This window comes from Hippoglossus stenolepis, chromosome 16 (assembly GCF_022539355.2).
Source record: "Hippoglossus stenolepis isolate QCI-W04-F060 chromosome 16, HSTE1.2, whole genome shotgun sequence".
Taxonomy (NCBI): Eukaryota; Metazoa; Chordata; class Actinopteri; order Pleuronectiformes; family Pleuronectidae; genus Hippoglossus; species Hippoglossus stenolepis.
Genome location: NC_061498.1, coordinates 19,517,174 through 19,536,463, shown reverse-complemented (window position 1 = coordinate 19,536,463; position 19,290 = coordinate 19,517,174). Strand labels below are relative to the sequence as shown.

Below are 19,290 nucleotides of genomic sequence, written 5' to 3'. Positions count from 1 at the left end.
CTTTACTTGCGCTTTTCCTTAATGATGGGGGTCACAGCTGAGAAAAATACAACCACACAGAGGAAGAAGAGGAAACACCTACAGAATGGTTTGGGCACCGGCTTGTTTCCTCCGGGAGCCCCGCTTCTGGCTTCTGTGCCTTTCTTTTTGTGGAGGGATTTCTGTAGAGATCTTTTTAGAGACAGACCTGATTGCAGACTCAGCCTTCGGCTCAATCCACGTTGGACTAGACATGTCGCACGTGCCCAAGGGCAGCAACGGTGGGCATGAACCAGTGGGCGGCTGTGGCTGAGGGGGACAGAGCAGTCGTCCTTCAATCAGATGGTCTGCTGCTCGATTTCCAGCCCATGCCGAAGTGTCCTTGGGCAAGATGCTGAACACCGAATGCACTAATTGGAAGTTGCTTTGGATAAAAGCGTCATCCAACTGACATGTGATGTAATGTAATGTGGTGATGGGACTGATCCATCAGCTGAGCTACACGGAACAGACTGAGCCGTCTATTTTGAACAGAAGATTGAGGCAAGTGGTTTTTCTGAACCACTCTGATCAGAAGTATTTCAAGGCTTAAGGATATAGTCAATGTTTTGAATCAGGCTTCCTGTCAGGAGGAACGTCCTGGAGGCCAAAAACGTGGATGAAAAGCTACTTGACAACAACCTCCTCCCAAAACACAGTTAAATCCGACTGCTAGAAGAAAATGTTGACATATGGACAAGATGTGAACACAGTTAGCTCAGCTGGCTTGTCTCCATATATTGTATATGAGATAAGCTTTAGAACAGGCCTTCATACAGGACTGTTACCCATGAGCTTAAAGAAATCTAAGAGCAAATGACCACAACCAGCGAGGGATGCAAGCTATTAATTCCACTGCGCCGAGGCATTACTGTTACAGGCCACCATCACAATCAAAATACACGAGACCTGAATTTTAGATGGAGATGTTAGCATATATTGCACAAACCCAGCTTGGCTGTTTGACTTTTAACACGTTCAGTATGTGGGTGTACTTGGGGACAACACACATATTTTCTGTAAGTTCTCAAACAGTATAGCAACATGTGCCACCCAGCTGCACGTGTTTAACACATGTCACATGTGTGATGTTCCTCAAATATGAACATGTTGAAAAAGACAGTGTGTGAGAGTTTGATCAGTCACACAGAACAGGACATTTCATCCCTCCAAATGACAGCCTCCCAACCTTTATTCCCATGACCTCAACTGAGGTCAGAGTGTTTCTCTAACCACCAGCACTCCGAAACATGTGAAATCCATTTTCACTTTGGGTTTACCACAAGGAGAAGAAGAAAAAACAACTTTGCATTTATCAAAAGGACAGAAAGCAAGCTACTGGACTGGGAGTGAAGACACAGTCTTCAGTTTCCATGAGGACGAGGCTGAGCTTTAAGCACAAGTCCTCTTTTGTTTTTTAATGAAGAACAGCTTTCCTTTTATTTAAGTCTCTTTTAGCCTCATCTTATTCCACAGTGTCCAACATTATCAAAATATACTGATTCAGCTTGTGGACTAAAATATTTGTACACAAGGCCTCATGATTTATGGCTGCAGAATTCCATCAATTGGAAACACTCTTTTTACACATCATCCAAACTGATATATCTTTGGTAGCTTGTCCACACTTAAACGTATAGTTTTATAATATATCACTTTTGCTACGATTACGCCTGGTTTTCACACTGTACTGTAGTTTTAGAGCCCCCTAAACCACGACACTCTTTGTTGCTGTAATGACATTGTGAAGTCTCTTTGACCATCCCAAGGAGAGGAGCTTTTCAATATTCAAGAAGAGAAGTATTTAAGGTGTGGATGAGAGTCTCTAACAGTTCAGGAGAGAGAGTGTAATGTGTGTGTGTGTGTGTGTGTGTGTGTGTGTGTGTGTGTGTGTGTGTGTGTGTGTGTGTGTGTGTGTGTGTGTGTGTGTGTGTGTGTGTGTGTGTGTGTGTGTGTGTGTTATATATATTTATACATATATATATTGGGTTCGTGGCATGCACATCACATGATATTAAAATAGTTACAGTGTAAAACTGTTTGAGTTGTTTATTACAACTGGAATAGTGTTATGAATGCAGTCCATGCCTTTGGTGTATGCATTCCAGTTTGTGGCCATGTGATTTCGATGTGTACGTGTTGTATTAAGGTAAAAAAAACAGATAAAATGCAGTTTAATATGACGATTGTTTTCACACATAAAACACAGAAAGGTATTTGAGGAAGTAAAGCCACTGTCAAGAACACTTCTGATACTACATGTCATCACTTCAGTACAATTTGTAGGTACTTTTTGTTCATTAATTTCATGCTAACTCATACTTCTACTTCATTACAGGGAAATGTGCCACTGTTTACTCCATGACATAATGGATAACTTTAAGTTACTCTCCGATAATGATGTTAAATATAATCAACAAATAATTGTCAATATGGTAAATGTATAGATTGAACTTGACTGAACCGCGGAGGGAAATTCATGAACCAGCATTGTACAAAATTAGCCCCACCTTTAAATGCTGCATCATTTAGGACATCTGAAATGTTTATAATGTTTTATGAGTCATGCCTATACTTTTGTACTGTAAAATGAACTTTTGATGATAATGATGACCTATACTTGCAACACAGTGTAGTATTTCTATACTTTACATCATTAAAAGATACCAGAACTTCTTCCAGAGCAAGTTAGTAAAGAAATTAATGTTTAGATCTTCAAAAAATATGATTATTCTCTCCTGAAGTCAGCTCAGGAATTTACTCTGAAAGTGATTCTAGCTCCTGCATGGGTGTGATGTTTTATGTATACATAATGATTAATTTCCTCGCATGTGATACGTGACTCCACCCTACCTGGCGTCTGTCTGTCTGCCTGTCCTCGGCCTGTCCTCCTTATCATCACCTGGCCGCTGGATCAACAATCACAACAGATTATAGCCATAATAAAAGCCCCAAAATCACAGGTTCAAGGGTCAGCAGCTCACAGGAGCGCGTCTTCATCCATACGCCGCTGTCATTAGAGCTCAGTTCATCTGACTCATCACAACTCAGAGCCAAACGCAATTTCTTCCTTAACAGAATTTCTTAGTTCACGTTTTGTTTCGAAATGTTTAGTCGAGTATCTTATCTGATAGAAAAGCACAAAATACAGGAAAGATCGGAATAAGAATAATGAGTCGGTGACAGTCATAATAATCTGTAGACTATAGCCATCACCAGACTGAAAAGATGATTAAAACATGCGTCCAGAATATTATCCCAATGAATGCGTCCCCTCCACCGGGATCCAACTCCGCCAATTTGGAGCCATTAGACCTGTAATGATTCACTTCCAAACCTGCCAACATCAAACGGCGGAGGACAATGCGGGTCTGGCCGCTGTCTCTGCCTGCGCGTCTTTAATTCTTCCATAACAAAAGTACAAAGGCCGAGACGGAGACCAAAGGCTTCAGCCCTAAACACATTTAACACCTCCGTGGGCCGCGGCGCCGCGCCGGCCCGACGCGCACACCACGGCCCGTCTGGAGCGCACAGTGATAGGGGCAGGGAGCGGAGAGAGGAGCGGCCCCGCGGAGCGCACAGACAGACGCGGGGGAGTGGAGGGTGTGTGTGTGTGTTGGAGGGGACAGAAACACCTCATCACCTCATCTTCTCCCCGAGTGTGGGATCAGACCAGAAACAAGTGAAGGAGACAGGGTTAAGTCAGACTGAAGCTGGACAGCTGTGTGGGCCTGTGGAGGGGACACGAGCCGAGAGGAACACCGGGGAGAACAAGGAGGGGACTTTTTTTTCTTGTTTGTTTCATTTTTTTTTTTACTCGTCGAAAAGAGAAACAACCTGATGTGTAAGTACATGAAATTGTTGAAAACCTTGTGCTCGCTCAAAACTAATTCTTTGACAAAGGGTCAACAATATAGGAACAGAAGTGAAGTGACACAGCCTTTTCCAAATACATTAAACCCGAGACGAATACGTGAATATGATTGATAATAATGATATAACTTTATGTAATGCTTTTAAAAAGTCATGGCAAGAGTGAGGCTATAAAGTGCTTCACAAAATAACATGTAAGTGCAAAGTTAGCAAATCACAGAAAATTCAGTTCATACTCAGCAATGCAATAAAATAAAACAAAACTGATCAACATTAAAGTTAAATTAATGATAAGCTATTAATAGTAGTTTTACTTCCTCTTTGTCAAAAGGAAAAAATCATAATTATCACAGTTTTTCTTTTAAATGTAATTTTAATTTACATCTGACCAGATTATGACCTTGTATTCAACTCTTCCCGTTGTCACTAATTGGACGTTTGATGAAAGTGATAAAATACAAATATCCCCATAAATTCTTGTTATATTAAACTTTATAGGTGGTGTAAACGAAATCTATATTATTTTGTCCACGGACAAAAAAACACGCATATAGTCCTAGTTATTACAACCCTGAACAAACTGTTTATTATTAAAACAGACTTATTTTGGGATGTGGGAGGAGTAGAAATCTCCTGTCAACACAGATCACAGATATAGCGCATGTACGAATCTATTGGATTTACCCACGTTTTACAGCTGACCTCGGAAACACTGCGGCATTCTCTGAAACTTGTCACCAGTTCTGAATCAAGTTAATAGCTTTTCTCATAAAATAACATAAAAAGTCATGAAGTTACATGATGACAGAACAATGTGGAGTCCAAAGGAACTGTACAGATGAGAAGTAAATATGTGTAACAGATCCCATTTGACAACACGCTGTATCTCATTTCAGTGGCAGAGGGCAGACAGACGCCGTTGGCGGATGTCGCCGGGCGCGAGCAGCAGGAGCTGTGCCCGCGCGGCGTGCTGCTCGACCCGAGCCGGCGGCACCGGACCGCGTTCACGCGGGAGCAGCTGTCCCGGCTGGAGCAGGAGTACCGCCGGGAGAGCTACGTGTCCAGGCCCCGGCGCTGCGAGCTGGCCACGGATCTCAACTTACCGGAGACGACGATCAAGGTACGGATCACATAAGCGACCGTGCACTGGTCAGAGTGGGAGTTTGACCATTAAACCAACTCACTTGCCGCTGACAACACAGATCATATCTGGCCTTTCTGCTATGAATGCATTTCCCTTTTAGAAAGCCAGTGTGGCTGCATAATGCAAAGTTACATGATAATATGAAAACCTGGTTGAGAACGATACTGTACAGTAGAACTTCTTTTACCAATTTCTTTTGTTTTATGAAAGTTATGTTGTGGTTGTTTGAATTATGTTATACATAAGTAACAACATACTTATTCTCATTGTGAGAATGAAGGAAAACTAAATGAAATCCTTGCATTGTCCATAAACATGTTGAAATTGGGCATTTCCAATTTGAACTGGAACATGTATCATCTTTCAAAATCAGCTTGTTCATAACTAACACAGATGAAACAAGGGATTTGTGAAAATGAAACAATTTGAGGGTCATTTTTATATTTTATAACAAATGAAAGCAAGTGAATGTTCAAACATTCAGAAGTTACAGATGTTTTAAAGGGGAGCAGGAAGTATTAGTATAAGTTTTAGTCTAGTATTAGTATGTTAAATACCGCTGGTGCTCAAAGTCAGGTGTGGGGACCTCCAGGGGCCGTGGAGGTTTTGGGTGGTTTAGTTTACATCAGCGAGCACAAGGCAGCATTACTAACCAGGCAAACAGGAAACTGTACATGTTATTTGTGTGGTTCTCACAGCCACACTACGCAGTTTAGGAAGAGGGTGTATTTAAATTGGTGGCCTCTGTGTCTGTCAGCCACAGCTTCTTTTTTTTTGTCCATCAAAGGTCAAGGTCACAGCATGGCATCAAAATTTACCCTAATGCTCATTTTCCCAAACAGTCTTTGCTGGTTGCAACCAGTCATGGCCAAGTACCAATGTGAGAGCGAGCTGCTGCCCATTGTTACTTGTCTTTGTGATAAGATAAGATACAAATCTGCAGACATGTGTTAATTTATATTTTTTTATTCGTTAGGAAATGAATGTGAGTATAAGCATTAGTGCATCACATATTACGCGGCATACAATGTCCAAAAAGTAATCGTCAGTGATTGTAACTGTAAGTAATAGATGAACAACAAATTCCAGCATTGGCGAGAAAGCTAACAAGCTTATAAGAAAGCAAATAATATTTATTTATCCATTATTGTAAATGTTGACCTGTTTCTGCAATATGGTTGATATTGTCCAAATAGACACGTCAGAAATAAAGAAATTTGACAAAAATAAAGAAATTTAGCTTTAGGTGAAGTTTTATTCAAGGAACCTTTTCTTGGTCAACCATTTTATCTGTAGGGGCCTACTGTTGAGCAGCACCTCTGGCTAGAAACAAAATTGAAAGTTTTACATGATACAAAATGTGAATTAGTGAGCAATCAATGTGTATTTTTGACATTTTATTACTTATGGACAAAGCTACAAAAAATAATAACAAAACTAAGTAGGTCAAAGCAGAAAGCAAAACAAATCCGCACCTAAAGGACAACGCCCCTCTGACATTTCCCATGATTGTGCATTTTTCCTCTCCACTCCTCTTATTTGTCGTTTCAATCAGCCCAGACGATTGAGCAGTGACAGGTTTAGCAGCATCTAACATTTGACACAGAGGCCCACTGACCCAACGCTGCAGCTTTAATATGCAGTAAACGCACCCACCTTTCTGGCTGCTACTGGAGGGTCTTTTATGAAAGAGCAGGAATGCGAGGCGAGGTCTTGTAAACGCTGCCACCTGACGTTTTAGAAGTGCAGCCTTCCGGGAGATCGCATGAACTGGTAAAACAGTTGAGACTAGATAGACTAGATACACAGACAACTTGTCAGCCTCGGCTTTTAAGTGTTAAGAAGCTGGGAATGTCAGTGCTGCAACACAGGAAAACAGGTCGACTGAATGAAGTGTAATCTGCTGCAGAGTAAATGCAATTACATATACATTATACAATATATCATATATAACGTATCCCTATATCTGACACTATAAATGCCATTAGACAGAACTCCGCAGACACTCCGTATTTTCTCTTGAGGAGGTGCATGTGAGAATGCAAATGTCCGAGTGAGAGCCGCTGACTTTGACCACCTGGCCTCCTGGTATAAAGTCCGCAGAAAGTCGGGAGAACCCGATGTGAGAACACAGATCCCTCACTGGATTCACCACGAGCAAGTGGGGGGGTTGATGATGCTTCAAACACGCGACAGATGCAAAAATGAAACAAACTAAAAGAAAAGAAATATCTCAGGGGTAAAAAGCGGAGCCATACTTGTAGAAGACACAGACGGAGATGTGAGTTTGTGGCGATAAGAGCCGACACAGGCCATGTGTCCGTTGCAGACCTTGATTAATGGTATTGGCATCGAATTTGTGGAACAGCAGCCTATAAGTTTCTTGGAACAGTCATTGACAACAAACTGGAATTTGATATTAATGCTTAGACAGTTTGTAAGAAGGGACACCAACGTTTGTACTTTCTGAGGAAATTAAATGATTTTAATGTAGAAAGAAAAATGATGTTCTATAAGTCCTTTATTCAATCAGTTCTTATTGTCTCTATTATTGTGTGGTATGGAAATGGATTACTAGAGAAAATAATGCCTTAAAGGTTCAATGTGTAGAATTTAGTTAGATCTAGTGGTGAAGTTGCATGTTGCAGCTGAATACCCCTCACTCACCCTCACTTTCCAAACATGAAAGAGAACCTGTGGGAGCCTTCAGTTGTCATAAAAACTCTGTTTAGTTTGTCCAGTTTGAACTACTGTAAAAAACATGGCAGCCTCCATAGAGAGGACCTGCTCCCGATGTAGATATAAAGTATTTTAGTATAAAGGGCCCATTCTAGGGTAAAGAAAACAACAATTTGTACAATTTAGATGAAACACACTAGTGCAAACATCACTAGGATTATTTTGCCCATATTACATTACATTACATCACATTTCATTTAGCTGACGCTTTTATCCAAAGCGACTTCCAATAAGTTCATTCAACCATGAGGGTATTAACCCAGAACAGCAAGAATCATGTTACTACAATTAGTCTTCAAAAAAGCCAAACCACAAGTGCTACATATAGGTGCAATATATAAGTGCAACTCAACTTTTATTTTTGAGTTGAGTTGACGATGGTTATTAGACATCATCTTCTTAACCAAGGTGTAGTTGGAAGAGATGTGTCTTTAGTCTTCGGCGGACTTTCTGCTGTCCTGATGTCCATGGGGAGCTCGTTCCACCATTTAGGAGCCAGGACAGCAAACAGGCCTGACTTTGTTGAGTGGCTAGCTGTCCCAGACAGGGAGGGGGCAGCAATACAATTGGCCGATACAGAGTGGAGTTGTCAGGCTGGGGTGTACGGTTTAACCATGTCCTGGATGTGGACTGGACCTGATCCAATTCCAGCATGGTACGCAAGTACTAATGTCTTGAAGCTGATGCAGGCAGCCACTGGTAACCAGTGAAGGGAGCAGAGGAGCGGTGTAGAGTGAGAGAACTTAGGTAGTTTGAAGACCAGTGGAGCTGCTGCATTCTGGATGAGCTGCAGACGTCTGATGGCGCTAGCAGGCAGACCAGCCAGGAGGGAGTTGCAGTAGTCTAGCCGTGAGATGACACGCCCAATAGATCTCTTTCATCTAAAACTTACACACTAAACCTTTAAATGTATCATGAAGGTGGCTGGTAAGGTGATAGGTGTGTCAAAGACCCCCCTGACAGCAATCTTTGATCCTCCATAGGGCCGGGTCTGTTGTGGATTGCAGGAACCACCCCCTCCACTGTGAGTTTGAAATTCTCCCCTCAGGTTGGAGATGAGTCCCCCGGGTTCAGGTGCAATAGGAGTAAATACTCTTTGGGTCCCTGTGCAATAAATTTGCTGAACTTGCACATGTAATTTGAACTAAGTTTCTTTTTGAGTTTTTGACGTATCACATGACATTTCAGGGATCATTTGTATGTATCTATGCTGTTCTTCTCACTTTGTGTGTGTGTGTCCTATGCACCTGACTCTGAGCCAAGTTCTCTGATGATAAAGTAACCTTGAACTTGAACTTTACACCTAGTATAAAATGTATTTCCTATACATATTGTAACGCTATATGATTTTGACCTGATTACATTAACACATGGTATTAACTGACCGCAGTGGTTTAAAACAGTCGCGTACGAAGTGATTTCCGCCCACATTGTTGTTGTATGTAGGTTGGAACCCAAATACAGTCACACTTGTGTTCAGTGTGGTTCCAGCATGTCGCTGAAGTTGTTTGGCTGATTAGATCACAATCCTTCCTCCATTTGTCTTGGGTGCACCTACTATATGTTTACTTTTTTTGTGGTCAAGTGCCATCTGCCTGTAAACCGATCACAATTACAATTACACATATATTCATACGCCATTTGAGAGTGAGGACAATAATTAATCTGACAGAACTGGAGGTAACAAAACACCAAACCCTTCTCTGGTGGTGAAGTTCAATGCATTGTCCACCCATCCATCCTCCAGGACACTAGCGATACACCCCAGTCCCTCTGCTTCCTGCCAATTCTTCCAGTAATGTTTGAATACATAATGGCTGGCAGCTTTTATGAGCAGAATATCTCAGAATGGAAGTGTGAAACTGTCTTCTACAGTACATCTCTCTCATCTATCACTGTATCCTTCCCCTCTCTTGTCCTTCATCTTGGAACCTTTCTAACCTGTCATTCACCTTCCTCCACATCTCCTTCTTTCATTCCTTCCCTCACTCCTTCACTGTGTCCTTCCCTCTCTCCATGCAGGTGTGGTTCCAGAACAGGAGGATGAAGGATAAACGCCAGAGACACTCCTTGCCTTGGCCCCACCCTCTCGTCGACCCTCTGGGTGCCCTCTTGATGGGACGCTCCTCTCCTGCCACCACGTTACCGTACCCCTTCATCCCGCACCACCTGCCCCACCTGCCCCTCCACCACTACTCCCCGCTGGCTTTCTCCTCACCGGGATCCTCGGCTCACAGTTCCTACAGCGCACCCATGAGGTCCCTGGATGCACTCCGCCTCTCCCAGTACCACAACAGGGTGAGGGGGCTGCCTCAGACGACAGCAGCCCTCTACCCCTCCGCCAGCATCGTGCACCATCCACCTTCATGTGCCTGCCCCCTTTGTCTGTACTGGGGACCAGAACAATTCCTTAAAGCCAGAGGGGAGGCACTGGGACTGAGCCAGCCCCGTAGTACCAAGGCCAACATGGAGCCTGCTGGTTTGGAGCGGAGAGAGGAGATAATGTAACAAGGTCGTCAAACTACTGTCAAATAAGCTGCTGCAAAATGGCAGCACACTCACTGTGACTTTACTGAATGCTATCTACTGTACAGGGAGCAGCTTTCTAAGTTGTAACAGACCAAAGACTTCCATGCGCTCATATGTAGGTTTTATCAGGAAAACAAAATGACATGGCACTGGAAAATAGAGGTGAACCTTTATTAGATGACAAAATGAACAATGGAGATGAGTTCAGTTTGTCGGCGTGAAACACACTTCACTATTTCGCCAGAGCTAACAAGGCATTTTCTATTTCACTTGGACAACACAAAGATGCATTTAAATGGAATCTTAAGCACAGGTTTGTCTCATCTTGTTTGTTTTATTTTTTTTATTCATCCTTTCGAACCGATCTACAAACTGTACTAATGTTTACCTGACAGCTCTCAGACTCAACTTTGGTTTTCTCACTTGTTTTATTCCCTGGTCTCTTCTCTTTCTTCTGTTCTCTACATGCTTGTGAAGAATTGTCCCAGTTTAGCCTAAAAAACCTGGGTTAGGGCATGGATGCGATATCTATTCATTTACGTCATCACTCTTTATTAATTTGAATTCAGTCTACACACAGATTAGAACACTTTAATACCACTGAACTGCATGAATTGGGTTTGTATAAAATCACAAAACGTAACTGTGCTCCTGATGACCATTAAAACACAGGGGTTGAAAGTGACTTTTTAATATTAAGATATATATATATATATATATTATTCTTATCTCTGGAAGATGGAATATCTCGTTCAAACCAATATTTAAGATGCAGAAGGTGGAGAATTGTTTTAAAAAGGTGAACATGAAGCCAGTTGGAAGGATCCCATTGTGTCGTTACAGCGGTTTTCTGCTGCTCCCATTGATCCACTCCACTATTTTATGATTTGAGGATGGAGGCTCGATGTCTGCTCTCCGCTTTGTGGACAGTTATTCTAACTTGTAACTTAAGTTTTCACACCGTTACAACTATGTGCATGGCAGCGTCAGTGCAATTAGGTTGTGGAACAAAAACAATGGTAAACGTTAGGCAACTAAAACACATGGATAAGGAGACGACGATCATGGTTACGATTTTAAGAATCAAATATGTTCAGCTCTTCAGCTGTTAGAAAATGTCAGCACTTTATTGTAAATCAAACACCTGCTAAGATTTCTTATTTTGCGTTTGTCACTTCACACTACGGGTATTGTTGTTTATAGACTCTTGTGATATTTCAATCTTGTCCTCCACTGGCATGAAGACAGTGCAACAAGTATCACATATATTTGTCCTTCTTGGGGGAGTTTAACCAAGAAAAAACCACACACAGGAGGATATCTTGAAGTGACTGTAAAAGCACAATTACACAGAGTGAAGCCTTTAATGCAGGCTACATATCATACATGTATTTACATATATGGAGGCAATGTTCACGGTTTTCTCTGCGCTAACACGACAGACTACTGCTTTTATTTAATTTTCTTTCACAACTGTAAGTTTTAAGTAGCATTCACTGACACACTGGGTTATGGCAGGGTAGAGATAGTAGAGGTCATAGTTGTTTACATTTAGTGAAGATCACATTAAATTCCTTGTTCAGACGGAAAACTAGAGGCTAAGCACAGGGCTGCACATCGGTGTGTTTCTAGCAGGGTTTCAGTCATTGTATCATTTTGTTGGTTAAATACATTTATTTAAAAGATAGATGGAATGCATTTTAAGCAATCCTGTTAAAATACGCTATGTTACATAAACCTACGACTAGTCTATGCATACATAGAGTAGTATTAATGTTCAATATATTGGGAATTGTGTTTACTTCTGAGAGGGAAAGGGGAAGAACGTCCCTTTAAATTTACACGTGTGTCATCACCTATTGTAAAATGATCCTGATATGTGACATTTTTAAAACTATTACTTGAAAATAGTATTTATAATTATGCATTAATATGTCTGTGTAATGTTCTTTTTTTTTTATTGTTGACATCAGACCAGTAACCCCCTGTTGAGTTACACAACCATACACCTTTGTCTCGGTTCACCACTCCTCGAGCCCGAGATACAAACACACAACCTGGATTGGTCAAGCTGCGAAGTAAAGACCATGCTGCTGCTGCTGCTGCTGCATGAAGGAACCAAGCAAGATCACTGTGTGTTTATTTTAAAGGAAACCCAGTCATTCAGAATTTAAGATGCATTTCACATTTCACTAAATTGCTTCTTGGTGTGTGAGATGTGTATGATTTCTTGGCTCTGACTGTACATTGATGCTTTAAGGGGGTAATAAAAAGGATTTTCAAGGTTTTATCCATGAAACTTAGCAAACACTATTTTGCAGAAGACTGACAGGACATGTGATGGAATGAATACATGTACAGTACATAGACTGTCACTTTAAATATACAAATAAAACATGAAACTAGTTAATAAAGAGCCCACTTCATGTTTGTCTTCACTGTCTAATACAATGTATAAAGAAAACAAATGTATATGATCATGTGAAAAACACCAAAGGACTTCTTTATCTGACACCTCAAAACACATTGAATAGTAAGATTTCCAACTGTGTACGAAATGTCCCATGTAAAGTTAAAATAATCATAAGTCATAAAATACATATTATATTAGGATATGTATTAAAAAAAACGTATTGGAACTCAAATTCTGTTAAATCCATGATAAACTACAAGGTGATACCTTCCATAAGAAGAGGATTCAGACCACATTTAAATCCACAAGATCTGGATTTACACTCCTAAATATCAGTGCTCTTCCTGTTTTGTTTTCGGGCAAGACACATAAAATATTTTTAAAGAAATCATAGAAAATGTAAAAAGAAATGAAATAAAAATGCCCTACCTTGGTAAACATGGTGTAAATAATGCCGTTTCGAGTTGAATTTTCAGTTTTCTGTGAACTCTCCTTTTAGGCACCACACCTTTCTGTCAAATATGTTACCTGCAGATCCACTGCCTTATCCGGTTCTGCACCAAAGTCAGATCTCAAACATGTCCTCAGATTCGTGCTGCAGCTGAAGCCTCTGGGGTCTTTGTCTGTGGACGTGAGAAGAGAATCCCAGAGCTGCTGAGCAGTGCTGAGCTGGGCTGTTGTATGGACTCCATATCAGGCCAGGGGTCCACAGCAACTACAGGAGCATCAGCCGGTTCGGATCAAGCTTTCATCACTGCAAAGTGGTCTCAGACATTAAATAGTAGATGTAAGACGACACGGCGTCCTCCCTTCTTTCAGCTCCTGATAGTAAACTCTATCAATTCAGTTCAGAGTCGAGCAGAGTAAAGGCCAAGGATGTGACTCTGCTCCACAGGATTGTATCTGTGGGACAGCTGAGCTCATTGGCAGTGAGTCGTCCTTATGCAGGTTTTAAACCAAAATGTCGTTGATTTGCTTTATGGATCAACTGACAATCTTCACCAATGGCCGATTACTAATTCTTCGACTATAGTTTTCAAACCTTCCTTGTGAACATAGTTTATCTGCACTACTGATGGACTTGTCTCTTTGTATTGTGCTCCCTCTCTGCTCTACCTTTTCTCTTCTTCTGTCTTATGGTTTTGACTTTTATTTAAATATTAAATTTTGCCCTCCCAGTGACCAATCCAGCTTGGAAAGCTAATACATACAAAGCATAAACATTATAGACAATTGATGGATGTATAAGCTGTTAATATTTTCACATTGTTATGTCTAAATTCTTCTCTCGACAGATGTGGTTGCTGAACTGGAAAGTGAATGTACAACCCTGGCACGTTTGTACTAATACTGTGAACAATATTCAATGCTGTAAACACCATGTTTTACAAATTGCTATTAATATGATTTATTTCAAAATTGGCCTTCACAAAAAAGTAATGTCTTGCAATAATGACTGGATGGATTTATTTTTCTTGTTCCCATTCACTTAAATGTATGGCAACATACTGCGGTATATTGTATGTATGGTAAAACTGCACTTCAGTTAAAATCCGGTTACAGATACAACATTAAAAGTGCCCTTAAATGTCACTTTTCCAATAAATCTGCCATGTTTACTCCGTACAAAGACCATATTGGCCCTGGTATCCCTGATTAGTTGTAGTTCTCAGTGGTCTGATGGAGTTTCCCAATCAAAAGAGAAACTGCTGCTGAAGCTATGAAACTGAAGGAGGGATGGAAATCCCCAGATCTCTGAGAGAGGGTGAAAATCAACAGATGAGCGTGACTGAGTGTATTCATACAGATATGCCTTTTTTTAAATTTAGCCGTGTGTGAAAACACTGTGCACGTACGTATATATGTGTGCATTCATTTGTGTTTACGTGCATGTGCCTTCCTGTTTGCTCATGTCTTGTGGGTGATCCTTGGCCTCACAGAGTGGAACAGCCCAGTCTTATAAATGGTGCAGAGGCCGTAAAAAAGGTTTTAGATAGAAAAATCAATCAGCCTGTTGGTTGGTGTTTCTTATAAAACAAGAAAGAAACATGGGTTGTATGCACACTGCTCCTTCAACTCTACCAACTCTGATATTTATTCTCTGCTTTTCACAAAACCTGATGCCCTGAATGTGATTTGCTCTGTAGCAACATGTGACCATCTCTTTCTGAGCTGACTACCACCACTCTCTGGGTCAGTAAGACCTCCAATGACTCAAAACCAAGTTAGAAAAGGTAAAAGACTTAACAACATGGTTATCATGGCCATGTTAGACGTCTCGTCTTTGATGATTTAAAATATTTATTTTAATAAACTAATTAAAAACATAGTAAAAACTGATATTAAGCAAAAATGTCAGCAAAGACCCTTTAACTTATATTAAGTATCTTCTTATATGTCAGAATACAGAGATCTGTGTGTGTGAAGTACATATCTGGTACTGTTTTGAGACCAAATGGTAAAAAAAAATAGACAAGTAGATGCAGTATTTTGTGAATCTGAAAAGAAATGAACAAAACCTTCTTTTTTTTTAAGTAAAAGACAAACCAGTGTGGTTTATGGGGACACACTCGCAGTGATGAAAAAGGCAAAACTGAATGAGTTTCAAGGATAAGTACATTTGGATAAAGTTGTCGCTCTCTGTGCACCCAACAAGATCAAAAGCTGCTAAAATCAGACAGAATTGCTCCAAAGTCTCAGTTTCTCACAAAGAATAATAGCGAGAATACTAAAAGAACATTATAAAGGTTAAAATGGGAAAAGTGTTCCCCACCCCTGGCTTAGATGGTAAATGATGTGGTCTTTATCCTTTAATGCCACTAACACATTGTGTCTGGATTGAACGTTAATAGTCTGAGGTTGGACTGCAAGATATTTTTACCGTGACAGATTATAAAGTCAATGTTCTTGCCTTGAGAAATCACAGTTTGCCATTTTTACTACATGCGTGACATCACCACTGACATCCACAGACAAATGTGGTGTCTAAAATGGTGTGTACAGTACTGTCCATCTTGTGTTTGGAAAAGCCTTTAAAACCTTTCTTGTGTTTCACAAATTCAGTTTGCAACACCAACATCAACCTTCTTCCACTTCATCTCTTCCAGCAGAGCACCGTCAGCTGTGATCCTATTGGTCAACATCACAAAAATGACATAACAAAACATGGGAGAGTAAAAAAATGATATTGTGTCAACTGACTGGGACATTTTTAGTTTTGACGTTTTCGTTCTTCCTTCACATTTTCTCAGTTTATGGCAAAACGAGTATTTCTAATGTATCTCCAAATAAATCTTCCGTTTCATTTATAGAAACAGCTCAATTCCCACAGGGTCCCAGACTGAATTATGCCACTGGATTTATTATTCAAACGTGAATCTTTGTTACTTGTTTGATTAATTTTGAATTCTTTTTTCTTTTTTCATTTATTCAGTTTAATGTATCGCTGTTGCAAAGTTTTGCACGAACTACCATTTCTTTTTTTGATACACGGGCTTGAAGGCATAATGAAATTTAAGTGAAGATTCTTTTAACATAAAATATTTCCCAAGAGTGTATCTTGGTGACATTTGGATAAAATAAATTAACTACTGCCCACACTGCTCTTAAATGGTAGCTCCAGCCATGGGTGTAAAACTGCACACACACACACACACACACACACACACACACACACACACACACACACACACACACACACACACACACACACACACACACACACACACACACACACACACACACACACACACACACACACACACACACACACACACACACACACTAAATGGCAGCTATAGACCAAATGGCACAACTCTCTTAGTCTCATTATCGAACAAAGGAAATGCCGTACTGTGCTCCTCAACATCAGTGGACTAGGATGTGTTAATCCTTAACTTTATTTTATAGTCGTGACAATTAATCCACAAAAACTTCATGACAACTCTGATGCCCATTTCAAAGATGGAGTTATGGTCGTAAAAGTTGAACAACAAAGAAGTAAGAATGTGAACGATAAAACGTTGTGTGTCCACCGTGAAGACTTTTACAATGCAGCTGTGCTTCATTGACAAATCAATATCAACTTTACAGAATCTAAACAAAGCTCTAACTGATCTTCTCAAAGCTTTTGTGAGAACATTTATTTCCTTTAGCAAAATGAACCCCAGATCCCGTTGCTGCGAACACAGTCCAGACAATACGAGCACGGGAGTTGTGCGGGGTGTGTGAGCGCTGACAGCACTTTCCTGTCCCGCTGCTGATTCCAGGCCAGCAGGTGTGCCTTTAAACCCCCGGGACTCACCTGGGACAGGTGTTCACCACACGTGTGTGCAGGCTGAAACTAGGAGCAGCTCTTCACATGCTGTGTAATAATGTAGGCCAATAAACAGAAGGGTTAATTACAGGTGAGTGTGTCTGAACAGAGCTTAGCACGGCGGGACACACAGAGGGTACCGCTTGGATAATAATGTGGTACAATCACTTAAAGCTATAAGTAGAGGAGGAAGACTGACTGGCCTGTCTGAACTGTCTCAGGTGGGAGGTAGAGAAGTAAGAGGTAAATAAAGGGGATTTTATGTGTCATAATTCAATGTCTGGTGGCCTTATTGGAGGCTTTCTGTTGGCTATGTTTAAAAGAGCAGGATTTAGAACAGTTTGACAGTTTGGCAAATGCACATATTCACTTTTAGGGCGTTGGATGAGAATATCAATACCATGTCGGTACAATGCATCCCAATGCATGAGCCCCACTTTGTATGCATCAGGTGACGGCTGCTTGCTCATCTGCTGAGTCTCCCCGGTGTCTGTTGTTCCCACGGTAATCATGTCTGCTGCCGAGCTGCTCCGTGAGGTTTCTGGTATGACTACTGTATCCCCTTGAATAAAGTAGCCTATGTACACAACTAATAATAATGATAAAGACCTTGTTAAAACAAAATAGAAAGGCTGGAGTCCCTTTACTCTGAAACAGGTAGAGGAAGTGTTAGTTAGTTTTTGACATTGTAAAACAGATATAGACATTGAAACTGTGGTGAAAGATCATTTTCACTGTCTACTCTGCTGTGAACCGCATGTCATACACTGAGACACATACACCCCGACTAGTTAGATTGGCAGCACAGCAGTGTGGCTGCTCTAACCTGATAACACGGGCGCCAAAAGCCAAACCAAGACGCTCTGCGACACACGCACGATGCTCAGCCAGTGTGGCTTAAGCCAGTAGCCTGTTAGCACGATGACTTGGAACTGGGGTAAACTGCTAGCCTTGCAAGAAAGCAGAAAACACTACATTTGGCTAAATGCTGAGCTGCTTCTTCAACACAAGTAATCAAAAAGTTTAGATCACTTCATAGATACAATACATTGACATCAAAGGCAAAATGTAATGTACCTGTAAAACAGACTGAGTGCTGCCCTTGATCTCTATATAACAACAGGACGACCCATGATGCTCTCGCATTTTATTTCATATAATTAACAGACTGTTGGAAACAATCAGCCATGTAACATTTAACCTTGTGTGTGTTCATAGGTGAACATTTATTTGATGCATTAATTAGCTGGGATAGTATTTTTTCTTTTCATTTTAATGGGCCTGTTGGATGTGAAACCAGACCAGCCTCACAGAGACAGACACAGACTTCAGGTTACTGATCCAAATCGGTCACAAGTAAAAAACGCTTTCCGACAAATACTGGGGGCTGTCTTACAACCAGATCTGACCCCCATGGCAACCATCAGTGACGAGTTGTACCAGGAGTAACCCCTTTTGAGGTGAGTCGTGTTACACCACACCCTCCCTCTGTGTGTGTGGAGCTTCACAACAGTAACAGCCAAAGCGCTGCGAAACCTAGTTCTCCTATAGTGTAATGTGGCCCGGGTTCTAAACTCTGTTGTACATTATATGATTTGTGGTATCTTCATGCCTTACGTCTGTGACGAGCTAACAGTGGCCTCCTCAGATTTGCTATCATAGTATTGCACAACAATTGCTTTATACCCTTGTCTTTATTGTTGCCATGCATCCAGAGATACCTTGGAGCTGAGATTATAAAAAGGCCTCCATCGTGACCTCCTCCCTGAAGCTGTTTTCAGACTTTTTTATTTAAAATAAGTTTACCTTTCACAAATGAAGAACTCAGCAGGAGATTCTCCGCTCAGACGTCAGACGACAGAACAATCTCTTGACCGTCCAGACGAGGGGTGGAGCAGCAGGAGGAGGAGGCAGGATGTATACGTTTGGCTGCAGAGATAATGTGTTTAGGTTTACTTCATCTCAACATCCTTATCGTCAAAAACTCAAATCTTACGGTCTTTCCAAGTTAACATCATCGTCGATGTCTTATACGTGTACGGCACTGCAGGGCATTTGTGTTCTCCTCGTTGTTTTTAGTTTTGAAACGTCATCAGAACACCCACTCGCTTGCTGTGAATTTTCCGGATAATCTCCTGCTGTCTTCTCACATGGGCACATTTGGACATTATCCAGAGGTTGTATTACGGGGCTGGCAGGAGAAACTCCGGAGAATGTCCAATGCAACTGACTTGGTTTGTGTTTGTGTCACATCCAGCC

General features: G+C 41.0%; 1 protein-coding gene across 1 annotated transcript; it reads left to right on the top strand.

Annotated features, from left to right (window-relative positions):
* Positions 1-232: 232 nt before the first annotated feature.
* eve1 (even-skipped-like1) lies at positions 233-10,282 on the top strand. Its single transcript, XM_035180726.1, has 3 exons — positions 233-260; positions 4,788-5,011; positions 9,797-10,282. Exons 1-3 carry the CDS (start codon positions 233-235, stop codon positions 10,280-10,282), a joined length of 738 nt encoding a protein of 245 aa, XP_035036617.1.
* Positions 10,283-19,290: the final 9,008 nt, after the last annotated feature.